We start from the raw sequence: 24,735 nt of genomic DNA, 5'->3' as shown, positions 1-24,735 counted from the left end.
CATGGAGGAAACTAGGACTCCCAGTACGTAATGTGTCTGCTGGCAATGTAATTGAATGGCTCTTTAAGTGCGCTACTTTACTGCATGGGGACCAATTGTGTAAATTTATGATGTTATGTTGGGGCTTGTGGACTAGCAGGAATGACTCAGTGTGGAATGCAAAACCGTGGGATATGGAGTTGGTGTTGCGCCGGACAATGGTGTACTGGGAAAATTGGTGTGCAGCGTAGGAAGGTGATGGGGTGCAGCAGGGGGAGAGGGTTACGGAAAGGTGGAGAAGGCCGAGAAGGGGCTGGTTGAAGATGAATACAGATGCTTCTATTGATAGCCAGAATGGTCGGACGGGCCTCGGGTGGATACTAAGGGATGATGATGGGCGTTTTCTGGCGGCCAAGACTCAAAGGGTGGACGTGTCTTATGATGTTAAAGAGGCAGAGGCCCTATGTGTTCGAGAAGCGCTAACTTGGCTTAGAAATACGGGTATGGGTTCAGTTGATGTTGAGACCGATTCACAATTGCTTTTTAATGCCATAGTCGGTGAACCTTTTTCTTCTTCTTTTGGCTTTTTGGTAGGAGATATAAAAGAATTGGCATCTTCCATTAATGATGCCGAATTCTGTTTTGCAAAATGGTCTGCGAATCAGGCTGCCCACGTTCTTGCCCGGGCGGCTGTTTCTATGCCAGATTGTGATGAGTGGTTGGATATGCCACCAGTTTATCTTGTAACTTGTCTTGAAGATGATTTAATGCATTAAGGTTATTTTCTCAAAATAAAATCAATTTGCTTCCTCCTATAGATGCTAGCTAGGAGCGTTGAAGTTTCGATTTTTCGAGATACAATAAATTACTACAATTTATTCGAGCACTTAAATAAACCGTATGGTAAACTTGAACAAAAATGAACACTTAAAAAATTTATATGAAGTGTTGGAAGAAATTTGGAGGAAGTAGATAGAGTTCATATGAATGAATGTTTAGTTCATATATATGTTTTTCACTTTTTTTTTTTTTTTAATTTTTCATATCTTCAATTTTCTATTTTTCAATTCTTCATTTCTCAAATTTTCTATTTGTTAAATATTCCAAATTCAAGTTTTAGATAAAAATAAATTCAATACGTAAATACTAAAATGTGTAAACTATAACAAAAGTTAATAGAACATAGAGAAAATTGAGAAAATTTCAATTTTGGTCCACTGACTATTGGGGTTGTGTTAATTGCAACACTTGATTTTAAAAAATATTCATTTAGTACCTTGACTATGCAATTTCTATCAACTTTGGTCACGCCGGCCAAATTACCAGCGAATTATGACCGGAAAATCTAAATAGGTCAAATCATTAGGGTATTATAGTCATTTTACAATGTTTTGTTTCTTCTCCAATCAGCTTCTTCCCATTTCCGACTTCTCCGATCAGAAAACACGAAGCTCTTCTTTCTCCCTTTCCTCTTATTCCTCTTCTTCATCTTGGTTTTCTGCCTTGTCTTCACTGCAGTTATTATTATCACTGTTGCTACTGATAATGTTGTCGGCGCAGTTCACAGTCGCCGCGACCGGCAGACCGAAGCGAGGACGCGGAGGTTCCGCCGGGAACTAGTTCAGGATGTCGCTCGGAGAAGAGGAACACGAAGCTAGGATGTCGGAGAAGATGAGGGATGTCGGAGAAGAGAGGGATGTCGGAGAAGAGGAGCTTTTTCATTCCTTTTGTCGACCAATCTCTGTAAATCAGTTTTCCAATCCGGCCACACCCCAATATCCAGAACCCCACGATCATGTCTTCCTTTTGGGTGGCTGACCTGTAGCAGAAATGAATGAAAATCATTTTCAGTCCAAATTAATCAAGCGTGGAGATTTAATCCCAGGCAAGAAAAACAACTATGAATAGGTTCAAAAAGCAGAAATAATTGTTAGAACTTCAACATAATGTTGTCCCTGTTAATTAGAAACTGAACAAATTGTAATAAGAAAACTACTTCTAAAGGTGTCTGTAATAAGAAAACTATTTCTAAAGGTGCCCATATGATGCCAAAAGAAGAATAATAATAGAAGCCCAAGTGTCAAGGACTCAATAATAATTATTTTTTAAGTTCAGTGGCCTAATTGCATTATCCTGTGCAATTCGATAGTCTGTTTGACCATTATTCTTAAATTATATTTTAAGAAGCTCATTACTATGAAAAAATAAACAACAACAACAACAACAACTTTTGCTGTAGAAAGGGTGCGAATAAGGATGGGGTTTGAAGGGTTGTTTGCGGTGGATAGGGTTGGCCGAGGAGGTGACCTAGCGCTGTTGTGGAGGGAGCGAGACATGGCGACTTTACTGGGGTATTCGAGGAACCATATTGACGTGATGGTCAATCTACCGGGTCAGGAGCCGTGGCGTCTTACTTGTTTCTATGGCTACGCTGACCAAGGCGCATAGACAGTTGTCATGGGATTTGCTTAGGGGTTTGAAGTCGAGATCAAGGTTGCCGTGGGTCGTTATTGGGGACTTTAACGATAGCTAGCCATGCTGAGAAGTGGGGCGGTCGTGTTCACTTAGATAGTCTCATTCGGGGCTTTTCGGGAACGTTGCACGATTGTGGGCTCAATGATCTGGGAATGGTAGACCATGAGTTTACATGGGAGAAGGGGAGATGCACAGAACATTGGGTGCAAGAATGGTTGGACAGGCTGTGGCAACTGTGGAATGGTGTGCTATGTTTTCAGAGGCAACAATTAGAAATCTGATAACTTTTAATTCTGATCATAGTGCTATAATTCTGGATCTAGAAGTAAGGCCAAATCGGCGGGTAAGCAGGAGATTCAGGTTCGAGTCTGCTTGGTTACTGGATGGGGAATGTAGGCAGGTGGTGGAGCAGTCCTGGACTGTGGGGGGGGGGGGGGGGGGGGACATTCATCCAACGTATAGAACAGTGTGGTGCCGATTTGTTACGCTGGGGTGGGGAGTATTTTGTGAAGTTTGGTAGGAAAGTACAACAATTGAGAACAAGGCTGGAGCGTTTGCGTAGCAGCCGTGTGCAGCATGATGTGAACTTGTATGTGCGGTTGGAAAAGGAGTTGTGCTGGTTGTTGGCTCAGGAGGATATTTACTGGAGACAGAGAGCGAAGCAATTGTGGCTAAAAGATGGTGATAGTAACATGCGGTTTTTTTCACAAATCTGCTACGAGTTGGCGGCGGAATAATGTGTTGCTAAGGCTGCGGGACCCCAGGGCGTGTGGCTAGAGGGTTCGGCTATGACACCTGAGGTAGTAAGGTATTATACTGATATCTTCCGGGCATCTGCTACGAGTGGAAATCTGTTGCAGCGTGTGCAGGGCCGTATCACCGATGAGATGAATGTGCACCTCCTTGCACCGGAAGAAGTGAAGGCCGCAGTTTTCTCGATGGCTCCGGATAAAGCTCCGGGTCCGGATGGTATGTGCCCATCTTTTTACCATAGTTTTTGGTCTATAACTGGGAGGGATCTCACTGATTTTGTGACAAGTTGTATAAATAATTGCTATTTTTCACCTGCTCTAAATAACACTAATGTGGTTTTAATACCAAAGAAAAAAAACCCTGAGACAGTAGCGGACCTGCGCCCTATAGCCTTGTGTAATGTGGCCTATAAGGTCATTGCCAAGGTTGTAGCAAACCGGATGAAAGCGGTACTGGATAATGTTATTTCTGCAAGTCAGAGTGCTTTTGTGCCTAATAGACTGATAACGAACAATATAATAATGGCGGGGGAGATAAGGCATTACCTAAGGCGTAAGAGGGAGGGTGTAGTGGGTTGGGCAACTTTGAAACTGGACATGGCGAAAGCCTACGACCGTATGGAGTGGGGATTTCTGGAGGGTATGATGCTAGCTTTAGGGTTTGCCCACAAATGGGTTGACCTTGTTATGCTATGCGTTAACTCGGTGCGGTATAACATTTTATTGAATGGTGAAGATGCAGGTTTGGTGGTTCCCTCGCGGGGTATTAGACAAGGTGATCCGATATCACCTTACTTGTTCATTATTTGCGCTAAAGGGTTATCTTTGATCTTGCAACAGGTGGAGGTAAGTGGAGCAATACATGGGATACGAGTACCACGGGGTGCCCCATCTGTTTCCCACCTTTTCTTCGTGGACGACAGTATGCTTTTTTTCAAAGCAAATGGAATGGAGGCCATGGAGGTTAAAAGCTGCTTACAAGCATACTGCGCAGCTTCAGGTCAGGCTATCAATTTTAATAAGTCCAGTATCATGTTTAGTCAGAATTCCAGCCACCAGTCGAGGGACCTTGTTGCGAACCTGTTCGGTGTCCCGCAAGTCCCACACTTTGGAAATTATTTGGGGTTGCCATCATTTTTGGGGCATAATAAGAGGTCAATTTTCCGTTATATTAAACAACGAGTGAGGGATAGAGTGTCGGCCTGGCAGAAAAAGCTCTTGTCTAGAGCTAGGAAAGAGGTCTTGTTAAAGAGTGTAGCATCGTCAATGCCAATTTTTGCAATGTCTGTTTTTCTGTTGCCAAAATCTACATGTTATGCCATTGAGAATATTATGAATCGGTTTTGGTGAGAGAATGGTGAGTCGGATAGGAAGGGGATTCATTGGTTCAGTTGGGCACGATTAGCTCATCTGAAACATGTGGGGGGGATGGGTTTCAAGAGGTTGCATGAGTTCAACATTGCATTGCTAGCTAAGCAGGGGTGGCGTATCCTCACCACTCCTAACTCCCTTGTTTGCAGGATTTTAAAAGCTAGGTACTTTCCGAATGGGAACTTTTTAACAGCAACTTTGGGCCACAATCCTAGTTACTTATGGAGAATCATTTTGGCGGCACAACATCTGTTGAGGGAGGGGGTCGGCCAAAGGATTGGGAATGGAAGGGACACGCTAGTTTGGGGTGTTAACTGGTTGGCGGATGTGGACAATCCGAGGTTAGACACAGACTATTACGAGGAGTTAAGACATGCCACAATAAGTAACCTTATGACCCCTGAAGGTGCATGGGATGTAGATTTGTTGAGAGACATTTTACTGCCTACTGACGTGAACAGGGTTTTAAGTACACCAACTGCAGTGGAGCATAGCGATGTGTGGTGCTGGAGGAATGACTTGGGGGCAGTATACTGTTAAACATGGTTACAAGCTGTTGTTCGAAAATAATAGTGTCCAACAGGTGCAATCTTTTGTGCTTTGGCGCAAGCTGTGGCGTTTGAAGGTACCACCGAAAATAAGGAGTTTTTTATGGCGTTGTTTGAGGGGAATTCTGCATGTAAAGGAGGTGTTAAAGGATAAAAGGGTTTACGTTGGAGGGGGTTGTCACTTGTCCGCTGTGTGCTGTTGCGATGGAAACCATTGTGCATATATTATGTGAATGCCCAATGGCTAGTCAGCTTTGGGGTGTGGCATATGTGTTGCATGGAACCAACCTAGAACAGTTTGTGGAGGAGAACCTAAACCATCAAGATGAAGCACGAGCTGTGGTAATGGCATGCAGGTTCTGGATTATGTGGAAGGTTAGGAATGATGTCGTGTGGAACGGGAAGCTGTGGACTATTACCCAAATGCGAGGTTATGTGAGTAACGAGCTTAACGCATGGGAGGGTATTATAAACTCTAACTTGAATCCCCAGCAAAGTCCAACACATGCTTGGGTGCCATCGCCGGTTGGAACGTTAAAATGCAACATAGACGCTGCTCTGCATGGTCAGTATGCCTCTTTTGGCGTGGTTATAAGGCATCACAATGGTGAGTTCATAGCGGCGTGTGGTGGGAGGCTGCCGGGTGTGTCAGATGCTTATCTTGCGGAGGCCTTAGCGTTTAAGGAAGCCCTTTCTTGGTTGAAGAATCGCCCGATGTCTTTTTATTTTGTTGATTCAGACTGTATGAATTTATGCACTAGTTTTAATTCTAGTAGTCAGGATTTATCTTATGTTGGTTTGGTAGTAAAGCAATGCAGAGACATTGCAAGTGACATAGGGAACGTCCGAGTTCACCATGTCAGAAGGTCAGCGAACCAAGTGGTTCATGCACTAGCCCGGGCAACTAGTTCAAACTCTGTCCTTGCCGTGTGGGAGGCTATCCCGCCACCTTGTATTGCGGGTTTGCTTTGAGTTTATTGAATGGCTTTTTATCAAAAAAAAAAAAAAAACAACAACAACAATAATAATAATAATAATAATAATAATAATAATAATAATAATCTAAAAACATTATAAGTGTGAATGAAAGTTATACCCCTGATTTATGTCCGTTAAGTTTTTTTGTACATTATGCTATAAAAGTTGTACATTAAAATATTTTGGACAAACATATTCCTACCGTTATAACTTCCGTTATCTTTTCCGCCATTGTTACCATGCACATGCATCTAACATATATTTTCTTATCTTCTTCATTAATAATATATACACATTAAATATTTGAGTTATATGTTAATTATTACATAAATATAAATATCAAATTTATAAAAATGATTTACATTATTATTATTATTATTTAGAATAATTTAAATATCTAAAAATCTAAATAAGTTTAAAATTTTAATATAATGTATTAATGTTGGGCACCTATTTTTTGCACATCGTGCATAAAAAATACTAGTAATAATAATAATAACAATAATAATAATCGTCCTAGCAAATACCAATTTTGGTCCCACGAGTATTAGCAAAATGACGGTTTTGGTCCACATGTTTAATTTCAAACCAATTTTCATCCACGACTATTATTTTAGTACCAATTTTAATCTACGACTATTATTTTAGTACCAAAATTCATCACGTCGGTCACCCATCTATTTAAAACATCCCGAAATCTAAAAATTTTAAGGGCATTTTAATCCTTTTCAACTTAAGATTATACTTTGAGCATAAATAAATGAATTTAAACCTTAAGATCGATCTCAATTCGCAGTTCTCATCCTCATTCTACCTTAATTTGAGGAGGAAAATTGCGAATTGTGATAGATCTCAGGGCTTAAATCCATTTATTCATACTCAAATAGGGATCCTAATTTGAAAAACACGAAACTACCCTTAATAATTTCATATTTCGGCATGTCTTAAACGAAGAGGTGACCGACGTGATAAATTTTGACACTAAAATAATAATTATAGATAAAAATTGGTACTAAAACAATAGTCCTAAATTAAAATTGATAAAAATTAAAGACCAAAATTGGTATTTGCTCATAATCGTCCCCTCCATTTTTCCATTTCGATACAAACGAAGTTCAGAGCCCCCTTCCGCCAAACTCAGCGGCGATTTCTTCAAAGTCTCTCATTTCCGCCGCCGCACCTTTATACTCTTCGCTCACATTTCTCCAGCACTTCACTTTCTCTCTCTAAATTCCAAATTCTCTCACTCTCTCTAAAAGTCTAGGAGGAAGAATGGCTCAGGTGGTGGCTACTCGGTCGATTCAGAGCTCGTTCCCGAGCCCTAGCTGCGGATCACTCAACAGAAGAGTAGAGAAGCTCAAGGCGGCTGGCTTCGGCTCGACATTGTTGGCTCGGAGTGGGCGGAGCAAAAGCTCTAAAGCTGTGCGGATTAATGCGCCTGTCATTACTGCCAAGATATCTGCACGCCCTGAGCCCCAAGTCCTTCCCGTGTCTCCTGCCGATGTTTCCCAGGTCGCATTTTTACTGCCAAGAGTTTTGCATCCTTTCATTGTTTAGTTTTACTTGATATAAGATTATGTTTATAGAAATAGTGGAAAGAAAATTTGGAAAGAAGGCAGTGTTTTGAAAAGCATGATTACTTTTTGAGTTTGCAACTTGCTTCTTTGTTCCTTTTTTTTTAGTTTTCTTAGGATATTTTTCCAGAATTCGAGTTTTGGTTTCATTTATGAGCCGGGAGGGTAGGTGTTCCAGGATAATTGGAATTGAATCAGAACATAGGTCCAAGGTAAATTCGAAGAGATTACCTCTTGAAGAGACTATCTGAGGTCTGTGCTAAATGAAAGAAATTAATTATCTTTCAGGTGCATGCAGATTAGTCATATATTATGTGAAAAAAAAGATAACAAGAAATGTGGTTATTTGATAAATTATACACTTCTGGTATTTTTCTTAGAAGTACTCAAGTTAATAAGAATCACACATCTTTTTTTTTTTTGTAAATTTTCACATTAAAGATTTTGAACTATAAATTTTAACTCACATGAATAATTAGGGAGTTAAGATACAATATAATATGAGCAACATGTTCTGCAACTTCCACAGTTCCCGGGTTACATAAGTAAGATTTGTAAACATCTTGTTAAGTTGTTGTATACCAGTATACATACTTTGTGATTTATGTGCTAATGAGAAATGGTACCCTCTTAATTGAAGGATGAATGTTTTGAAATATTTCAGAGTTGGATCACAAATTCAGAACGTAAACAATTGTGGTTCATTGTTGTCATAGTTTACTGATTGCTTTATAATTCCTGTTTTTCATTCAGGGTGAAGAACAAATTCAGTATTTACGGACAATTCCGCAACTTGGTAACACTTCAGTGGGTATGTGGTCTAAACCCACAGTGGGGCGTAAAACAAAGATAGTTTGCACAATTGGTCCTTCTACCAACACAAAAGAAATGATCTGGAAGCTGGCTGAAGCTGGAATGAATGTTGCTCGTCTCAACATGTCTCATGGAGACCATGCTTCTCATCAAAAGGTGATTGATTTGGTGAAGGAATATAATGCCCAATCCAAAGACAATGTCATTGCCATCATGCTTGATACCAAGGTAAGTTTATCCATTCATTCAATTATTAATTATTATTATTATCATCATCATCACTTGCTATAGGATGGGTGACAAACTTCTCTTGTTTATTGCATCATTTGGTTTCCCAAAAGGACTAATAATGACCTACAGTTCAGGAAATTGCTTAGACAAAGGTGGTTGAATGGTTCCCACTTCCCACCAATGTGTTAGAGTGGTTGTGTAGGTTTTGAGTTAAATTGTTGGCAGTTCTGACATGGTTTGTTAAGAGATTCTTCTCACTTCAATTTAGCTAGTCTAACCCATGGCCTTATAAACCCATATATTCTCTCTTATTTTTTCAATGTGGGACTCTTAACACCATCAAGGAGTCTCCATTGGTTTTTTAAGGGGAAAAGGGAAAAACAAGCCCTTGAACTATTTGGAAAAGTTCAATTGCAACCTTGAACTAAAAAACTTCAAATAGACATGTAAACTTGAAAAATGATGCAAATTCTACTTTTTGTAGGTTAAGAACAGTTAGCTAACAATGTATAATGTGATGCTTTTTTTTTTTTTTTTTTTTTTTTTTTAATTATTTATTTATTTATTTATTTTTATTGATTTGGCAATGGAATCTCTCTTTTTGAAACTTATAATAATAATAATAATAATAATAATAATAATAATAATAATAAATAAATAAATAAAATATTATTATTATTATTATTATATGTCCAAATCTGGACAAAAACATTCATTACCTTTTATTTTTGGACCTATGGCTACCTTGCCAATGAGAAGCTTAATGATGGCTAGGGTTCAGTACAGCTGGGATATTTGTGTTGCGAGTAAACAAGATGAAAATAAATATTCGTCTAAGAAGGACTTCATCTAGATTAGATCCAGACAAAGTCACTGGAGAAGAGGAAGATCTCACACAAGATGACTATAGAAGCAGCAGCAACAAAGAAAAAAAAAACAGAAAAGAGAACAAATATGATCTTGCAGTTTGCACAAGATGACTACAGAAGCAAAATAAATAAATAAATAAAAAATAAAAAGGATCTAGATTTTGTCCTAATCTGATCTAGAAGACTAAGGTGGCTTCATTGGTGAAATTTGTGGTGGTGTTGAGCTTGTTCTGTTGACTTTGTTCAATAAAAAAGATGAATTATTAGGAAAAAAGGTTCAAATTAGCCACCGAACTACATACAAAAGTGCAATTAGGCAATCTAATTCAAAAAAAAGTGCAATTATGTCCCTAAACTGTTTAAAATTATGCAATTCGACCAAATTTGACTGGTTTCTCAAGTCATCGTTGACGTAGCGGTTATCTTATTTAAAAATTATTTTAAAAAAATTTATTTCAATAATTCTGTTTTCTTCGTCTCCGGCCTGGTTTTTCGTATCCAACTTGGAGACAAAAAAGTTCCTTCACCTCTGGCCAGACATGAAGAAGGGGAGGGTGGGGGGGGGGATTTTTTTTTTATTTAAAATAAGTTAAAAAATAATAAATTTTTAATATGTTTACTGCCACGTCAGCAATGACCTGAGGAAAAGATCAAATTTGGTTGAATTGCATAATTTTAGCCAGTTGAGGGACCTAATTGCACTTTTTTTGAGTTGGATGACCCAATTGCACTTTTGCGTGTAGTTTGGTGGCTAATTTGAACCTTTTTCTGAATTATTATTATTATTATAATAATAATAATAATAATAATAATAATAATAATAATAATAATAATAATAATAAAAAGAAAATTGCCAACTAAGAAAAGACGGGGTCACATTAGCAAAATATGGACACAACAGCCAAATAAGTGGTAACTGGTTATAACCCGTAGTTTACTGGCAAAAAGTTATAGTTTATGTGGAGCTTTTTTCTAATTTGAGGGTGCAATTGAACTTTCTCAAATAGTTCAAGGGCTTATTTTGTCATTTTCCCTTTTTAATATTGTAGGTCCATGCCCTATTTGCTTTCTGACCTAGCAATGAAGACAGCCATTTGTCCAAATTATACATTTTCTAAGCATAGAAAGTAGAAACTACCTGGTTTCTTGTGTTTTTAACTGTTAGAAGCTTAGAATTACATTTAGTTGGTAATGTTTTTCCACTTAAAGGGAGAAACAAAAGGAAGTAGTTCTTTAGCCTTTGCTTTTGTTTCTAATTGAGCAAACTTCTGACTCATGAATCATGTCCTTGCAGTTCTTTTTCTTAAGATACTGCAATTATAAATTATGTATACATTATGGACTACTTATATTTTGTTAATTATTTTTTAATAGTATCAAACTCTTTCTTATTTGGTTGACAAGTCATACTTTCTTATGTACTGTGATTTTCAAACTGGCAGGGTCCTGAGGTTAGGAGTGGTGACTTACCCCAACCAATCACTTTAAAAAGTGGACAGGAATTCAGTTTCACAATTCAAAGGGGTGTTGGCACAGCTGATTGTGTCAGTGTGAACTATGATGATTTCATAAATGATGTTGAAGTTGGGGACATGCTCCTCGTTGATGGTATGCCAGTGTTTCTTCTTTCTATATTTTTTCTTTTCACTTTGTTGATGATTTATCATTGTGTTTGGAATCACCAAATGCAATTCTACTAGGTTAACACATTAGAGAATGTAATAACAAGTTTTTCTTAGTGGACTTTTGTGATAAATGACTTTCCACTCTATATCAGGAAAGGTTGAACTTTAGCTGGGCTTTAACCTGACACTTTCTGCTTTGAATTGAAGGAAATATGTACTTAAATAATTTCTATTATAGGTGGCATGATGTCTTTAATGGTGAAATCCAAGACGAAAGATTCAGTGAAGTGTGAAGTTATTGATGGAGGAGAGCTTAAATCTAGAAGACATCTTAATGTTCGAGGCAAAAGTGCCACACTTCCATCTATTACTGGTCATAACCATTATCCTTTAAATCTCATTTTATATCATGTATACATTTTTATTGTCTGTACGCTGCAGAAACAAATATGCTCTTACTTGGTTATTATTCTTTCTCATCAAAATACAACAGAAAAGGACTGGGATGACATCAAGTTTGGAGTGGACAATAAAGTAGACTTTTATGCTGTTTCTTTTGTCAAAGATGCTGCAGTGGTTCATGAATTGAAGAATTATTTGAAAAGTAAATTCATATGGTGCATTTCCTTCCAAATAGAATGCTAGTATGTTGATGACCGGTGTAATATTGCAGGTGGTTTTAATTTTTTAATTTTCTGTCACGTTCTTTTCTATCACAGGCTGTGGTGCAGATATTCATGTTATTGTCAAAATTGAGAGTGCAGATTCCATTCCAAATTTGCATTCAATAATAACTGCATCTGATGGGGTAATTTGCCTAAATTTTCACTGGCCAGGTCTCTGGTATATTTCAATTGATATTTTATAAGATAAAGTATTTAATGTATTAAGTGAATTCATTTTTTATCAGAGAAATTGCTTGGCTAGCATGTGGATTTTAATTGTTTATCATGAAATATATGAACTTCCATCGCTATTTTTGTTCTTTTGGTGGATAGTCAGTAGTCATGAACATAAGATCTTAACAGTTTTGTATATAATTTTCAGGCAATGGTTGCAAGAGGTGATCTTGGTGCAGAGCTACCAATCGAAGATGTCCCATTATTGCAGGTAATAACCTCTTGAAGAATAGAATAGCCATGGCTGGAGTGTTAACAAATGATGGCATTTGTTTCCGTGTATAACCGATCAGTCACAGTAAAGCTGTTCATCATAAAATGCAGGAAGAAATAATCAGGATATGCCGCAGTATGGGAAAAGCTGTCATTGTTGCTACAAATATGCTAGAAAGCATGATTGTTCATCCAACCCCAACCCGAGCAGAGGTATCAGATATTGCCATTGCAGTCAGAGAAGGTGCTGATGCTGTTATGCTTTCTGGTGAAACAGCTCATGGAAAGTAAGTGACCTCTCTATGAGCTACTTTTCATACCTTGTTCTATTTAGATCCTCACTTATTTCTCCTGGTGTTTAGTTAATGCCTCTTTCATATCAGCCCTTATGTAAACATAATCAACCCTGCCAAGGGGTACAGATTATGGTTTTTTGATACTTTGTATTAAGAGAAGTTGTGTAGTGGAAGGTTTTCCACAATAGATTTTAGTTATTAACAAACCATTTGATTTAATGAAACAGGTTTCCCCTGAAAGCCGTTAAAGTTATGCACACAGTCTCCCTGAGGACTGAAGCAACCATTGTTGGTGGTGAAACACCATCCAATCTAGGCCAAGCCTTCAAGGTTATTTGTTATTTGTTTATTGGGCTGATTTGTTCTTGCTATGCTTGCATCTCTTCCTTACTGCTTTATAAACTATTATTCCAGTATCATGACATACTATAATTTTGTTTTCTGCAGAACCATATGAGTGAAATGTTTGCTTTCCATGCCACCATGATGTCTAACACACTTGGAACCTCTATCATTGTCTTCACAAGAACCGGTTCCATGGCCATTTTACTGAGCCACTTTCGACCTTCTGGCACTATTTTTGCCTTCACAAATGAGTGAGTCTCTTCCATTACAAAAACTTGTGTGAGACCGTCTCACGGATTCTTGTCCGTGAAACGGGTCGGGTCAAGATGAAAATGTAATCCTTATACTGGAAAATTTAATACTAATCAGGAATAAAGTGTTTGTTACTTATAAGGAAAGTGTAATACTTTTGAAAAAAATGTAATACTTTTACATTTTGATTTAAAAGTATTACATTTTTCCTCAAAAATATTACATTTTCCCTTATATGTAACAAACACTTTATTCCTAATTAGTACAAGTATTACATTTCCATCTTGACTTGACCCGTCTCATGGATAAGGATCCGCGAGACAGTCTCACAGGAGAGTCACTCCTTCCACTATAGGCTTACTAATTAGCATTGTTGAAATGGTGAAATATCAATTGTGTTTTACACCTGACAAAGATTACTTGATATGACATAGATATGCATGATGATGCTACATGATATAATTTGTATTACTCCACCTTCGTTGTTTTAACTAGTTTTTCATAAACTCTGTATCTCAATTTAGCAGTGTTGCAAATTATTACTAACAGGTCTTTAATGCCACTAATTGATTTGTGTTGGAATTGGATTGCAGGGAGAGGGTACAACAGAGATTGGCTTTGTACCAAGGTGTATGCCCAATTTATATGGAGTTCTCCAAGGATGCTGAGGAGACTTTCACAAACGCATTGTCAATGTTGCAGGTGAAGTCATCCTCACCATATCTTGATTTTAAAATATAATCCATTTTGGAGCAATAATCAAATACTCCAATGTGAAATTCTGAAATCATGAGTTGATTATTTGCTTGTTTCAATGGGATGGGGGAGGGAGGACTCGGGACATTGATCATTTCTAGTATAGTCGTTTCCCAAAAGGTTGAATCCCCAACCCCGGCTGATAGAGCATTTGGGAGGATGTAAATCACGGTTACTCAATGGCTCAGCAAACAGGGCCAAAGCCAAATGCCAGTGTGCACAAGGGATTTGTCCACTTTGGGCATAATCCTTACACTGCAGTTGTCGAAGTTTGAACTTTGGTCTCTCCTCCCAAATACTGCCTACTGAACCAGTGAGCTAAGCCCGTGCAGACATTTCTAGTGTAGTCTGGTAATACTATATGTGTGGTCTTTCATGTTCACAAATTGCTTCATTGTCAATACAGAAGCAAGGGATGGTGAAGGAAGGAGAGCAGGTAGCGCTTGTTCAGAGTGGCACACAACCAATCTGGCGACTTCAATCCACTCACAACATTCAACTTAGGAAAGTTTAAAGCCTTTCATTTCAATTGGAGTATTATATCTCAACCCCTTTTTTTCTTCCACCCTATTCTTTTTTGTCCCAACTCCCAACTCATGTTGCATGTTACTTCTGTAATATGTTGCTCTACATATTGTGCTTTCTATTTATTGATTTTGTTTTATTCCATCAACAATGCAAGTAATGAATAAAACCATTCAATTTACTTTAGTATTTTTTTTGAGTTAATTTCATTTTAGGTTCTAGATTTATAGTTGACAATTCACATTTAGTCCTTTTCGTTCTCCCATTAGCAAAATTGTTGAAATGTTATTAAATATAAAGACATTTTGATTTTTTTTTTTTATATACAAAATGGGTTGACCATTTATATTTTTAGTTTTTTTAAAAAAATTCATAATTGAAGACTTAAATGTATTTGTATTTTATGAGATTTAAACTATTTTGTTAATGAATGATAAAAAGTAATCATGTCATAATAATATTAAAATCAAATGAGAATGTTTTTTTTTTCTTTTGAAAGGAATGAGAATGTTTTTTTTTTTTTTTTTTTTTTTTTTTTTTTTTTTTTAATAATAATAATAAAAAAAGACTAAACTGTATTGCCAATTATATAGGACAAAAAATAAAATTAACTTCTTTTTTTTTTTTTTTTTTTTTTTTTTTTTTTTTTTTTTTTTGGTTTTAATCTTGGGAAAGTGCGTAAGAAACCATTCAATTGGTAGAAGGGTTAAATAGTCCCATGTACTAACATTGATTATTCATCTAGCACCATAAATTAAAATATGGTTCATCTAGATCTTTATATTCTCAATTATTTTTCATCTAGTATTTTTAGCAAGTTTCTAACAAGTAACCCATCTAATTTGCTTCAATGGGAAAATAAAATAAAAAAAAACAAATGTTGACATGTTATTTTTTTCATCTAACTTGCTATTTTTGTCACTTTTTTTTGGCAGAAAATTTAAAATTTTTAAATTTTTTAAAATTTTTAAATTTTTAAATTTTTAATTTTTTTTTTTTTTTTTTTTTTTTTTTTTTTTTTTTTTACATATTTCCAGATTATGTTGATTTCTTCTACGAATTTTTTAGAAAAACAGTGAATTTATTTTTTCCGTCGGCTGTAAAATAAGTATGTTACCGCTTTTGTGGTTTTTGAACCCATTTATTGGCATTGGCATTGGTTTTTATTTTGGTTTTGGATGGCACATTTATGAGGCTCTTCGGTGCACACTTGAGAGGCTGAGATTGAGGAGCTTGAATAAAAGCTGATTAATAGACTAAGGGACAACGATGATTTGTATATTGCTCTTCATTTGAGGTATAATAACTAACATGACTTTTGATTTAATGTTTGAGGTGTAACTTAATTAACCGGCTTCCTTTGAGTGTAGATACGAAAAGAACATGATTGCGTTTACTTGCTACAGTTAGAATTTGACTAAAGTAAAAGCTAAGGAACTTCGTGTTATGAGGTATAATGTGCAGCACTGGAAAGAGAGAGATAGACAACAAAAAAATGAGATTGACATATCTCCCCGAGGGAAGCGGTCATGTTTCTGAAGGCAATGGGATATCCCTCCACGACAAAAATATACATTTTGCAGAGCAAATTTATGGTAACAACAGCATGTATGCATTCCGCTTAGAATACCCCTACATATTTTCACACTCAACACTCACAACAGATGAGGAGTTGGAATCTTTCAAGGCATATAAAAATCAACATAATCCAAAAATACGTTAAGATTCTACATAAAAAAAATGACAAAAACAGCAAGTTAGATGAAAAATAGCATGTCAGCATTTTATTTTTATTTTATTTTTCCATGTAAGCATATTATATGGATTACTTGTTAGAAACTTGTTAAAAAATGCTAGATAAAAAGTAATTGAAAGTATAATGGCCTAGATGAACCATATTTTAATTCATTGTGCTAGATAAACAATCAACGTATAAGGGTCTATTTGACATTTCTACCTAGATTTTAATGAAATTCTTATAGAAATACTAAAAGTAAAAATTAAAGAAACTCAATGCATCTATATTAGCAATTTTCATAATTGTGCAAATCTCAAATTATGAAGCCAAAGTCAAAAGTTAAAAACTTATTATATATATATATATATATATATATATATATATATATTATTTAAATAAAACCAGAATACATATTGTAAATTAAAATTCATTTGGTTAATTAACTATTTGGCGGTTTCCAAGTAATTCATTTTAGCTATTCTTAAAGCTTTGGATGAGATATAATGATGAATTTACAAATTTAGCATTAGTAATTGGGTTTTGGATAGAATATAATGAATATTCATATGGATGATAAAAGGAATCTAGCTATTCCAACATAGCAAAAATGGAGGTAAAACTAATAACTATCATATCCAATTCAAGCATGCATCATGACATTAAAGATGACTTTATCTGATGACAGACTGACAGTGACTAGAAATAGAAATTATAAGTCCTTTTGATGCACAAATTTGGGATGTTTAACAACCAGCCATTAAAGTAACAGCCTCAATCCTTATCCCCCAGTTCTTTGTTAGATGAAGAGATCAGAATGTCATGAAACTGATAACAGAAATGAGAACAAGAATTGCTGCATTTTGCCCCATATTATCATATGGGTAGAAAGGAAGCTGGCAGCTTCCTACCATGTTTGTCAAAATGATCCAAAAAAAGAGACCAAAAAACACATGTTGTATGCCTGTATTTGCCAAGATAATTCAAAAAGGACAAAAAAAATGGTCATCTTAGACTAGTGCTAAAGTGATGTTAATTAACAAGCTGGAAAGATCTTCATATACACCACGAAAGAGTAAGAAGTTGCGCCACGAACGAAAGCCAAAGCTACAGACATTTCTTGCTTGGTACACAAATTCTTTCCTCCTACAACAAACATCAGTAATCAGTTTTTCTGCGATAACTAGGAAAACCCGCAACCACTAATTGAAAATGGTACGCTGTGCCTGAGATAAACCCAGGCTGACCAACTCAGTTGGATTGGAAGATTTTGTGTTCCATTCTAGAAGGAGAAGGAGAGAAATTTGGTGCTTAGATATGGCCGGCCTGTTGTTTCTCAAGGGTTATATATATTTAATTGGAAATAAGCTCAACACAATACAGATTAAAGTATAAGTAATCAAGCTTAGCTTGGAATTGAAGAGTAATCGCCACAATCATTTGTAGTTCATTAAAGAAGACAGCTACAACAGTTAAATAGTAAATAGGCAGCCACAAAATTTTTTGTCTCGTCACTGTCAGTAACGTGTTGATGGATTAATACTATACAGAGTATTTGTGTTTACTTTCAAAGAGTTTTGAGATAGGAGTTTTAGTACATATACTCCTAACTCTTACTCCCTCAATTTTACTCTTGATGTGATGTTGCGTGCTCTGATGCGTTCCAATACAAGTGTCTACATCAAATGTTAATTAAGACTTTAGCTAAGTAACCATATTTTTCAACCCTTTTTAAATAAAGTCTTAAACCAATTAAAAGGGTTGAAAACGAAAAAATAACTAAAGAAAAATATGAGTAGATAAAAATGCATTTACTAAAAATAGAAAAAGTAATGAGAACTAAAAGTGTCTAAAAAATAATAGTTGTTAAATGACAAAAACGATAGTCTGGGACTAAATTTGAAATTGCCACAAAAAACAGAAGATCTTTGGTGGAATTAACTCAGTTACATGATACAAATAAAAACAAACTCTCTCACAAAATAGAAGGGACTGGTAAGAATCTGCTTGTATCACCAAGTGGGAAGCTATCCGCTGAAAACATCTCTCTAACACTTGTCACCTTCTTCTGAAATGTCCTAAACAGATATTGAGCCCAGTGATACAAGGTGACATTTAACTGTGAAGCTTTTCTCCTTACTTTGTCACGACCCAAATCAGTATTATGTAATAAGATATCATAAAATGATTATAACCATTTTATAATAAATAAAATAAATATTTTAGCAAATAAATATGAAATAATATATAAACATAAACACCAACAGAAGTCTTCATTAACATTCAAACGTTACCGTCAATAAGTTAGGCTTGCAAAATATATAACAAATACCTTAGACCATGCAAGCAGGTCAAAGAACACCAAAATAATAATAATAATAATAAATAAATAAATAAATAAAATGAAGCCCTCCCTAACTTTCAAACTAAATTAAATGCCAGAAAGGAAGAAAAGCCTAACTTTTATCGTCTACAAGAACAATTTCATCAGCAGCAGGGGCATCAACAGCAGCAGGGGCAGCGTCATCTGCATTTTGAGGCGCATAAAGGATGAGATCGGTAACAGCAGGGGCAGCCTCATCTGCATTTTGAGACGCATGGAGGATGAGATCGGCAATAGCAGGGCATCTGCATTTTGAGGCTCAGGGAGGATGAAATCGGCAGCATGAGGCTTAGGGAGGATGAAATCGGCAGCAGCAGGGGCAACCTCATATGCATTTTGAGGTGCATGAAGGATGGGATCGGTAGCTGCATGGGCAACCTCATCTGCATTTTGAAGCGAAGGATGAAATCGGCAGTAACAGGGGCATCCTCATCTGCATTTTGAGGCGTAGGGAGGATGAGATCGGCAGCAGGGGCAACCTCATCTCCATTTTAATGTAGCATTAGAGTACTTTATTTCAATCAAATTGGTATCAGAGCAAAATATATGAGATCGGCAGCAGCAGGGGCAACCTCATTTCCATTTTAATGTAGCATTAGAGTAATTTATTTCAATCAAATTGGCATCAGAGCAAAATATATTTCAATCAAATTGATATCAGAGCAAAATATATTTCAATCAAACTTAATATGGTATCAGAGCATCAAACTTTACAGAAAATGCACCAAGTACTAAATAAATTGTTTTCAAACAAAACAACACGAAAAGATTTTCTTGAGGTGCAGGAAGGATGTGATTGACAACAGTAGTTGTAACCTCATCTGTATTTTGAGGTGCAATAACATCGACAGCTTAGTGGGTTTTGATAGCACTAGCAACTTCTTTCTAGGGTTGACGAAGACAAAGAAGCCTCAGTTGCAACCATTCTTGGAACCGGCTTGCATAAAAAGCCACTGAAATCCCCAAAAGCATGCTTTGCAATGAAAACGTTGGTTTGAAGTCTTTTTCCATAGTACTTCAACGGTAAGTATTTAGGGCACTGACAATTACACTTGTCAAAATCAAAGTTTCTACTATTGGGAAACATACTGATGCATTCATTGGAAGAACATATCACAGACGCAGGAAACAACACAAGCAAGGGAAAGCTAAACAGTTCTAATCTATTTATATTATGTTTTTCCTTTTATTCCTTTAGTTTGTTAAGTTTGTTAAGTTGTTTTTTTGAATGTCCTAATTAGGTGGAGATGAACGTTAAGTTCCTTAGGTATTTATTGGGTAGCTTTTCTGAGTTTAAATCATCCATTGTTTTTGTCTAAGAAATCAGAAAATTGTCTAATGCAATTTGGGAGAGGAAGAACTTCAAAACTCTTCATTCCTTTTCTATTTATTTTTGTGTCCTTGATTGATGCTGCAATCATAGGGAAATCAAAGGCATCTAAGTCTTCAGTTCCCCCAAGCCCCGTCCACCGCCCAGTGACACGTTCACACATTCCCGGGCCCACAACAAATTTGGTATCAGAGCCTGACGTCATGGGCGATCAGACACCGACACTGGCCAACCTCCTGACCGCGATTGAGGCCTTGAGGGTTGATCAGGAGGCTGTGAAGGCTGAGCAGGCAGAATTCCGGGCGATGTTCCGGCAGCTCATGGCCGGGAAGGAAGCTGCGTCCAGCAGCGACGCCACGCCACCTCCGGTGCAGGTTGCACCGGCTCCCCCTACCACGACCCCGAAATTCACCAGGCTGGAGTTCCCCCGATTCAACGGGCGAGAGGACCCCTCCGGCTGGCTTCACCACTGCGAACAGTTTTTTCGAGCCCAGAACACCCCGCAGCAGGATTTCGTTAGCTTGGCAGCTTTCCACCTGACGGGGGTGGCGCAGCTGCGGCATTTCAGATTAGAATTGGAGGAACCAGACCTTACCTAGGCTCAGTTCAAGCAGCGCTGTTATCTCCGCTTTGGACCCGGACTCCGGAGCAACGCGCTGGGCTCTCTCGTAAAGCTGAACCAGGATGGCCGCTCCATTGAGGACTACAACGACGAGTTCCAGGCTTCGCTGCTACGAACGTCGGCAGTCCGCCACGACCAAGTTGTGGACCTCTACACCGCCGGCTTAGACGATTGGCTCCGAATAGATGTCGAGAATCAGCGACCGATGAACCTGGATGTGGCCATGAACCTAGCCCGATCGTACGCTTGCCGGTAGTACACCGCCCCGGACCACCGACTCCAGGGCCCTTACCCGTCGTTTTCACACTTCGCCGGTGGACCTTCGCCGGTGGCAGCGCCGTCGCGGCCGGTGGTGCGACCAGGGCAGGCGGGTACGGCGCGACCAGGGCTGGCTGCTCCGACGAACTCAGTGGCGAGTTCAGCCGGCAGTGTGTCCGTCGCGAACCCCAGGGCGCCGAAACCTAGGGCGGCGTCATCCACCGCCGGCGGTTCGCGGGGAGTTTCGTCGCAGTTTCCCTCGGAGCGTCGTCTCTCCCGGTCGGACTACCAATACCGCAGATCTAAAGGGTTTTGTTTTCATTGAGATGAACCCTGGCCTGTGTCGCATAACTGTCAGCGCTTGTTTTATTTTATAATTGATGATGGTGCAGGTACTTTGGCCCATACAAGTGATTTGGGCCACACAGATGATTTGGGCCCAGATGAGTTGGGCCACGCCCAAATGGATTGCACACAAGCAGATTTGGAACACCCAGAAATTTCGCTACACGCCATTACGGGAACTAGTCGCGGCAACACAATGCGCGTTCAATTGCGGATTAATACCTTTCCAATTACGGCTTTGATTGATTCAGGAAGTACGCATAATTTCATGGACGTAGGTACCGCTACGCGATTGGGTTTACCGGTTCGCGAGTGTCCTTTTTTGCAAGTGGCGGTGGCGAACGGGGAGCGCATCACCGGGCTCGGAGTTTGTGAAGACATCCTCTTTCAGAAAAATGATCATTTATTTCCTGTTCATTTATATGTTATTCCTTTAGTTGGCTTTGAAATTGTACTCGGTGTAAACTGGTTACGCACACTAGGTGCCATTATTTGGGATTTCATGGCACTAACCATGACCTTCTCGTATGGCAATCAATCTATCACGTGGCAAGGGAAAAATGACCCGCCCAGTCATCTAGTTAATGCTATACAGTCATAGGTCAGTGTCACTAATGCCTTGGACCATGTTTTAACCGACTATTCTACCCTTTTTCAGGAACCTACGGCACTGCCGCCCCAACGCCAATGCGATCACCGTATTACATTGGTTACGGGCGCAGACCCGGTAGCAGTCCGTCCATATCGCTATCCTCAAGCTCAAAAGGATGAAATCGAGCGGCAATGTCGCTCTATGCTAGAACTCGGCCTTATTCGGCCCAACCACTCGCCATATTCCTCCCCAGTTTTGTTGGTTCTTAAGCAAGATCGCTCGTGGCGATTTTGTATTGACTACAGGGAGTTGAACGTCAAGACCATAAAAGATATGTTCCCGATTCCGGTTATCGACGAGCTTTTGGATGAGTTACATGGGTCTCGTTTTTTTACGAAATTGGACTTACGTTCCGGTTACCATCAGATCCGCATGCATCCGGCGGATGTTGAGAAGACGGCCTTCCGTACACACCACAGCCATTTTGAGTTCTTGGTTATGCCTTTTGGCCTCTGCAACGCACCATCGACATTCCAAGCTCTCATGAATGAGGTTTTTCACTCTGTACTTCGTAAGTTCGTTTTGGTTTTTTTTAACGATATTTTAATTTATAGCAGGTCTTGGGCGAAGCACGTCTCTCATGTACGGACAGTTTTTGCTCTCCTTCGTCGTCATCAACTGTTAGTCAAAAAATCCAAGTGTTCGTTTGGTGTCGACAGGGTCGGTTACCTCGGCCACATTATCGATGCCACTGGAGTTTCTATGGACTCCAGCAACGTCCAGACGGTCTTGGACTGGCCGCAGTCGCATTCTGTTAAGGGTCTGCGCGGATTTCTTGGTCTGCCCGGATTCTATCGTAAGTTCATTAAAGATTTTGGCGTCATCGCGGCTCCGTTGACATCTCTTCTTCGGAAACATAGCTTCGTGTGGACGCCGGAGGCAACGGCAGCCTTTAAGGAACTTAAAACCGCGCTTACCACGGTGCCGGTGTTGCAACTTCCGGATTTCTCTAAGCCGTTTGTGGTTGAATGTGACGCCTCAGGGGTGGGCGTAGGTGCCGTTTTTCACCAAGATAACCACCCGGTGGCTTTCTTTAGTCGGCGTCTCGCCACTCGACATCACAAACTGGCCTCGTATGAACAGGAGTTGATAGGGTTATCTCAGGCGATTCGGCATTGGCGACACTACCTATGGGGTCGTCCCTTCACGGTCCGTACCGATCACTATAGCTTGAAGTTCCTACTTCAGCAACGCCTCACCACGTCTCCCCAACATCATTGGATTAGTAAACTTCTGGGTTATGACTTTGAAGTGGAGTTCCGTGCGGGTCGCCTCAATACGGTGGCAGCTGCATTATCACGGCGTGACGAGGATTCTATTTCTCTCATGGCTCTATCCACTCCAGTCTCCCCCATTTTCGATTCCCTTCGTCGTGAACTCGCTGCTTTGGATACTGCTCAAGTCTTATTTGGCAAAATTCGGGACGGCGTCAAAGGACCTCACTGGTCCCTAGAGGGCGACCTCATCCATTACAAAGGTAAGCTCTATATTCCCCCGGATTCTCCACTAATCCCGGTTATCATTGCAGGGTTTCACGACAATTAGCACGAAGGAGCCCAGAAAACGATTTTTCGCGTGTCCCGGAAGTTCTTTTGGCCCGGCTTGCGGCGTGCCGTCCGCGACTACATCCGGAAGTGCCCTACATGCCAACGTTGCAAGGGGGAGAATTTTCATCCGGCTGGTCTCCTCCAACCCCTGCCAATTCCGTCGCTTATCTGGAGCAACATTTCGTTGGACTTCGTCGAAGGCCTACCGAAGGTTCACGGTAAATCGGTGATTCTGTCCGTCGTCGACCGCTTGTCCAAGTACGCACATTTCATCCCTCTCGGCCACCCTTATACGGCGACCTCCGTTGCGAGCCTGTTCTTTGCACACGTTGTCAAACTCCATGGGGTCCCGGAGTCTATTGTCAGTGATCGCGATGTAACGTTCACTAGTGCCTTTTGGAAGGAGTTGTTTCGGTTCACCGGGACCACTCTATCGTTTTCCTCGGATTATCACCCGCAGACTGAAGTGAAAAACCGCACAATTGCGATGTACCTACGTTGCCTGGTAGGTGATTACCCTAGGAAGTGGGTTGACTACCTCCCTTGGGCCGAATACTGTTACAACACCTCGTTCCACTCGGCGTTACAGACTTTACCCTTCCGTGTGGTTTACGGTCGCGTCCCACCGCGTCTCTTGTCCTACGAACCAGGGATGTCCACTATTGACGCCGTTGATGTTGCTCTTCGAGACCGCGATGCCCTTCTGCACTTGGTTCGGAACACCTTCAGAATGCTCAGGTACGTATGGCGCAGCTCTACAACCGTTCCCATCGCGATGTTGAATATGCTGTCGAGCAGTGGGTTTGGTTGCGCCTACATCCATACCGCCAGCTCTCAGTCAATCGTCGTGTGTTCCACAAGTTCTCACCGCGGTTTTTTGGTCATTTCCGCATTCTTGCGCATGTAGGTGACGTGGCATACCAACTCGCCCTCCCTCCTTCCAGTCGGATCCACGACGTCTTTCACGTCTCCTTGTTGAAGCCCTTTCACGGTGACCCGCCAACGACGGCCCCTGGACTACCTCCATTGCACGACGGTCGAGTTTTGCTCCAACCCCATCTCGTGACCAAGTCCAGGCTGAACCGAGGGGTCCAAGAAATTCTGGTCCATTGGCTTAGTGCCGCTCCTGACGATGCTTCCTGGGAACCCGTACACCGTTTTCAGTCCTTGTTTCCGGATTTCAAGCTTGAGGACAAGCTTGTTGAAGGGGTGTGATGATGCATTCATTGGAATAACATATCACAGACGCAGGAAACAAACACAAGCAAGGAAAAGCTAAACAGTTCTAATCTATTTATATCATGGTTTTCCTTTTATTCCTTTAGTTTGTTAAGTTTGTTAAGTTGATTTTTTGAATGTCCT

General features: G+C 39.3%; 1 protein-coding gene and 1 long non-coding RNA gene across 3 annotated transcripts; one reads left to right on the top strand and one right to left on the bottom strand.

Moving 5' to 3' along the window:
• Positions 1 to 1,439: 1,439 nt before the first annotated feature.
• On the bottom strand, positions 1,440 to 19,112 carry LOC109173209. Its single transcript, XR_002052867.1, has 4 exons — positions 19,099 to 19,112; positions 18,118 to 18,123; positions 13,015 to 13,016; positions 1,440 to 1,515 (listed from the first exon to the last, which is right to left on the bottom strand). It is a non-coding gene; the product is annotated as an uncharacterized LOC109173209 (long non-coding RNA).
• LOC109173208 (plastidial pyruvate kinase 2-like) lies at positions 7,193 to 14,690 on the top strand. Of its 2 annotated transcripts, XM_019322507.1 has the most exons (12): positions 7,194 to 7,615; positions 8,431 to 8,718; positions 11,033 to 11,198; positions 11,454 to 11,588; positions 11,709 to 11,819; positions 11,935 to 12,023; positions 12,263 to 12,325; positions 12,439 to 12,614; positions 12,851 to 12,953; positions 13,071 to 13,219; positions 13,814 to 13,922; positions 14,383 to 14,690. In XM_019322507.1, the coding sequence occupies exons 1-12, from the start codon at positions 7,376 to 7,378 to the stop codon at positions 14,488 to 14,490; spliced, it is 1,737 nt and encodes a 578-aa protein (XP_019178052.1). In that variant the 5' UTR covers positions 7,194 to 7,375; the 3' UTR covers positions 14,491 to 14,690. The 2 variants fall into 2 exon arrangements, with proteins under 2 accessions (XP_019178053.1, XP_019178052.1); XM_019322508.1 differs by lacking the exons at positions 12,851 to 12,953; positions 13,071 to 13,219 and having other exon boundaries at positions 7,193 to 7,615.
• Positions 19,113 to 24,735: the final 5,623 nt, after the last annotated feature.

Source organism: Ipomoea nil, unplaced genomic scaffold (genome assembly GCF_001879475.1).
Source record: "Ipomoea nil cultivar Tokyo-kokei standard unplaced genomic scaffold, Asagao_1.1 scaffold0465, whole genome shotgun sequence".
NCBI lineage: Eukaryota > Viridiplantae > Streptophyta > Magnoliopsida > Solanales > Convolvulaceae > Ipomoea > Ipomoea nil.
The sequence above is the reverse complement of the archived record's forward strand: the minus strand, read 5'-3'. Positions and strand labels throughout refer to the sequence as shown.

Excerpts from the sequence above, each read along its gene's own strand:
- LOC109173208 (XM_019322507.1), top strand. The coding sequence starts at position 7,376 with ATGGCTCAGGTGGTGGCTACTCGGTCGATTCAGAGCTCGTTCCCGAGC. Across the intron at positions 12,954-13,070 it reads ATCTAGGCCAAGCCTTCAAG|AACCATATGAGTGAAATGTT; the intron begins GTTATTTGTTAT and ends TGTTTTCTGCAG. Across the intron at positions 13,923-14,382 it reads ACGCATTGTCAATGTTGCAG|AAGCAAGGGATGGTGAAGGA; the intron begins GTGAAGTCATCC and ends TTGTCAATACAG.